Source organism: Garra rufa, unplaced genomic scaffold, assembly GCF_049309525.1.
Source record: "Garra rufa unplaced genomic scaffold, GarRuf1.0 hap1_unplaced_365, whole genome shotgun sequence".
Classification (NCBI taxonomy): domain Eukaryota; kingdom Metazoa; phylum Chordata; class Actinopteri; order Cypriniformes; family Cyprinidae; genus Garra; species Garra rufa.
The window spans coordinates 4,956-9,590 of record NW_027394632.1 but is presented as its reverse complement, the minus strand read 5'-3'; the positions used below and the strand labels follow the sequence as shown (position 1 = coordinate 9,590).

General features: G+C 35.5%; 1 protein-coding gene across 1 annotated transcript; it reads right to left on the bottom strand.

Moving 5' to 3' along the window:
* Positions 1-526: 526 nt before the first annotated feature.
* On the bottom strand, positions 527-2,426 carry LOC141317131 (uncharacterized). The gene is made up of 2 exons (XM_073832941.1): positions 2,342-2,426; positions 527-1,792 (listed from the first exon to the last, which is right to left on the bottom strand). The coding sequence occupies exons 1-2, from the start codon at positions 2,424-2,426 to the stop codon at positions 561-563; spliced, it is 1,317 nt and encodes a 438-aa protein (XP_073689042.1). The 3' UTR covers positions 527-560.
* Positions 2,427-4,635: the final 2,209 nt, after the last annotated feature.

The window sequence follows — 4,635 nt, the reverse complement described above, 5'->3', positions numbered from 1 at the left end:
AGGTAATTCAGTCCTTCAGTCGTGTAGATCTGGTGCAGCATCACAATGCTCCTGACACTGAGAATGAGTTGCTCTGGTGTGGTGATATTTTACTGAACCTTACTGATGAAAAATTACCCATGTTGCTCACCATTGAAGATTCCATTATGAAATCAAATGAGAAAGAGCTTAGGTGAGAACACAATACTCTCTAGTCTTCTGTAAGTATTCAGCTTTTTACATTTCCTCCTATATTCCCATATTCACACTTAATGGGACCCCAGTTATTACTCCACACACCAATATTGCATAACCTATTTGACTGAAACTTACAATCATTGCTCACATACCATTTTCAATTTATCACTTTATTCCGCTGCTCTTTACTATTACATATTACCATCAATCCTCCATCTTCAAGTACTTTTGCACACTTGCAGCAAAGACTTCTCTCTGGTGTTATTACATGACTCACATCACACTGATAACATAAACATACAGTTCTCTCATGTGTGAAACCTCATGTGGTATTGAAGTGCTGCTTTATTTCTGAAACTCTTTCCACAGTGATCACATACAAATTACTTCTCTCCAGTGTGAAGGTTCATGTGTCTGTTAAGGTTTCCTTTTTGGTTGAAACTTCTTCCACATTGCTGACAGGTGAAAGGCTTCTCTCCTGTGTGAATTCTCATGTGGTCTTCAAAGTGTTGTTTTTGACGAAAACTCTTTCCACACTCAGAGCATGTGTAGGGTTTCTCTCTATGAGTTCTCATATGAACTTTAAGGTTTTCTTGTTTAAAAGTCTTTCCACACTGATCACACGTGTGAGACTGATCTCCAGAGTGAACTCTCATGTGTCTGTTAAGGTTTCCTTTTTGGTTGAAACTTCTTCCACAATGTTGGCAGGTGAAAGGCTTCTCTCCAGTGTGAACTCTGAAGTGCTCTTCTAAGTGTTGTTTCTGATTAAACCTCTTTCCGCACTGAGGGCATTTGTAGGGTTGCTCTCTAGAGTGAATTCTCATGTGGACTTTCAATTGTTGTTTTCGCAAAAAACTCTTTCCACACTCAGAGCATGTGTAGGGTTTCTCTATGTGAGTTCTCATGTGGACTTCAAAGTTTTCATGTTGATCAAAACTCATTCCACACTGATCACACATATAAGGCTGATCTCCATTGTGAATTCTCATGTGTCTTTTAAAGCTTTCTTTTTGAGTGAAACTTACTCCACACTGTTGGCAAGTGAAAAGGCTCTCTCCAGTGTGAACGGTCATGTGGCAATCAAGGTTTCCTTTCCGGTTAAAACTTCTTCCACACTGTTGGCAGGTGTAGGGCTTCTCTCCAGTGTGAACACTCAAGTGTCTGTCAAGGTTTCCCTTTTGGTTGAAACTTCTTCCACATTGTTTGCAGGTGAAAGGCTTTTTTCCAGTGTGAATTCGTAAGTGGTCTTCAAGGCATTGTTTATAGGTAAACCTCTTTCCACACTGAGGACAGGTGAAAGGCTTCTCTCCAGTGTGAATTCTCATATGTTTGTCAAGGTTTACTTTTTGGTTGAAACTTCTTCCACATTGTTTGCATGTAAAAGGCTTCTCTCCTGTGTGAACTCTCATGTGTCTTGTAATGCTTTCTATTCGATTGAAACACTTTCCACACTGATGGCAATTGAAATAACTTCTTCCTGTCTTTCGATTTATTTCTCTTAAGGAAGTCGTTTCAGTCTGTGAACAACTAAAAGATTTTTCTCCATTTATGAAATCATGATCTTTCTCTTCTATTTCATTCAGTACTTCACTCTCCTCTTTCAGTGCCATCAGATCTAAGGTGAAAAAAGACAAGTAATAGTTAACCTCAGTTTAATGACACAAAACAACAGACATCAAAACATTCAAACACGTAAAGTGTCAAAACTAACATATAACTACATCCTATATGCTCTAAGCCAGTGGTTCCCAATGCCAGTCCTCAAGCTCAACCCACTCTGCATATTTTTCATGCCTCGCATAGTTAATGAACCTGATTCTGACAATTAAGTCAAACAAGTTGAGTGAAAGTGACGGCTGTCGCCAGACTTTATTTCACATACCTCATCATTACATCAGAGCAAGACCACGTGCATGAACTATTATTTACCTATTTCACATGAAAAATATTACTCAATCCTAGCAGTGAACATTAACATTTAAATATTAAATGACAAAATTCGTTAAATGCTGTTTTTAAATAAAAGTAAAAAATGGTCTTTAAGAGAACTTTAAGAAAAATATTAAGCTAAAATCTGCAGGAAGGTGGACAGTGTAGAAAAACACCTGCCAAAGGCAAAATTAATTGAGAATAGGATAGTTCAGCTTTGAGAATGAAAACCAACCTGTTTGTTCTTCAGTATCTTCATGTTTGACTCTGAATGTTTCTTCAATCTTCATGTCTTCACTCTCCTCTTTAATAAACGCCATCTTTATATTGTGTGTCACGTGGATCTCAGTTGCTCCACCAGGAGTTTTTTTCTGTTTGGAAACTTTTTCCTGTTTAAGATGACAATAATTATCAGAAGAAAAAAAAAGAAAAAAAATCTCAATCAGCTCTAGTTCAGTTGTCAGTGCACTAGTAAGGGAGTTAGAGTGATAGTTAATGGACTTAAATGATCTGATTAGACAAACAATCAAAACTTTAACTTAGGCTACTATTCAGGTATTTAATGATTATATATTACATTTAGTATATTACATAAATTATTATAGTATATTACGTTAATCGCTCTAAATGCTGTTGTATTTTAAGATTGTAATTACAACAACAAAACATTTGTAATTGTAAAAGTTGTCATTTCTCATGTTTGAGTTTGTTCTCGTTGTATTTACAGTGTTTTGAGCAGCAGGTCTCTCAGCGAGCGGCGATTCGAAACAGTGAATCATTTTGTGAATCAACCGATTCAATTGACTCGGAGTTTGTAATTCGTGTTTCTGATCTGAATCACTACAGAGAGCGACATCAGACGCTGTCTGGATGCGCTTTAATAACGTTCATCATTAGATACAAATTATTACCATGTTGCATTCAAAAATTATTACGATTACATCGCTTGTAAGCCATATAAAACAGAATGAACGTATGAATTTAAACAGTTCAAAGTTTAAACAGTAAAGACTACAAACCTTTCTTCAGCTGAAACACTGATGCAGGAGCGCGGAGCAGCCTTATGACGTCATACACCAGATCAAAATAAAAGTCCTGTTCACGCGCTTCTGTGTCTACAATCCGATAAGTGCATTGATTTTTACACAAAGGAAACATATTCGAATAATAAATTATGACAGTAGTATTCAGAGTTTTATTTTTGGTGAAAAACTTATTGATATGTATATAAAGAAACTTTTGTTTATAGTTTTATTTACTTATTTATGTATTATTAGTTTTATTTTTTCCAAATGTATTAATGAGTTATTTCATTTATTCATTCTTGTATTTATGACAACATCTATTTCTATTTCTGTTTCTTTCCATTTTATTCATTATGTTGACATTTATTTATTAGACCTTTCTCTGTTAGCAAGGGCTACAGTAGCACCTTGTGGTGTCACCAACCAAAAAACAATTGCTTATTTGCATCAAAATTACCCAAATGGTCGCTGTGTAGTTGCATCTTTTCTGTCTCTCACAAACTTTCATGCAAAACTTCATCTTATTAGACCTTCTATACTTTTATGCATTACTGATACAAATATACATATGAATGATTATGTAATGATTTTAAGTTTGAGCTGAGAATAATTACTCTGTTTTAGCTTGTTAGACCAAAATGTCAGCTAAGTGTGTTGACTGAAAACTAGTCTTCACATGTTGCAGATGAGACAAATTGAAGGATTGTCTGAAAGTGTAAAGCATGTGAATGATTATGATAAACTCACTTCTGAAAAGGATTTGAGCATAGATTGTTTACTACTTCCAGATCAACCCCACTCTCTAAGTCCTCAAACATGGTTATATTGGAGGAACTCAAGAGAGTAGGAAACCTCTTTTCAAAGATGTCCTTTTTGTCCTCACATGGCACTTGTTTTTGAATGCAATATTTAATTTATTCATTTATTTGACTAATTTCATAACTCAAAGTTCTCTTTCATCATCTTGTGTTGTGTTGTGTATATTGGGTCAGCTTCATGCACATTTGTCCCATTTGCTCAATCACCCCCATTTTTTGGGGTTTGCTTGTTCCCAGGAGATTTTTTTAAGTGCACTCTCAAATCAGGAGGACTTTTTCCACATGCTGCTTTGTATGGACTCTAAGAGGTTGAATATGATTGGTGAGAGCAACCAAAATCAGCAGTGTTCACACAACACTCTGAACTTTGAATCTGGCAACTTTGGGCAGCCCAGAATTGTAATATCAGAGGTATGTTTTGAGGAACTGATAGCCATGTCTCTAGTACCCATTGATGTAAAATTGCTGGGAGTGAGCTCATGGACCATACGCCAGAGAATATCAGAAATGAAGCTGAAAATGAACACACACTGAGTTTTTATTCTTAAAGATTTTGTATATAAGGTTTTAAGTATATAGTTTAGCATTAGCTCAATGGTTTAAGCAGGTTTTATGATATATTTAGTTTTTAAATGAAAACTGCAAACCAATCAATCTATTAATTTTTTACTTTTTTTAACACTAAC

Bases quoted from the DNA above. Each gene is read 5' to 3' on its own strand.
- LOC141317131 (XM_073832941.1), bottom strand. From the start codon at position 2,426: ATGGCGTTTATTAAAGAGGAGAGTGAAGACATGAAGATTGAAGAAACA. The intron at 1,793-2,341 runs GTTGGTTTTCAT...TTTTCACCTTAG, and splicing joins AGATACTGAAGAACAAACAG to ATCTGATGGCACTGAAAGAG.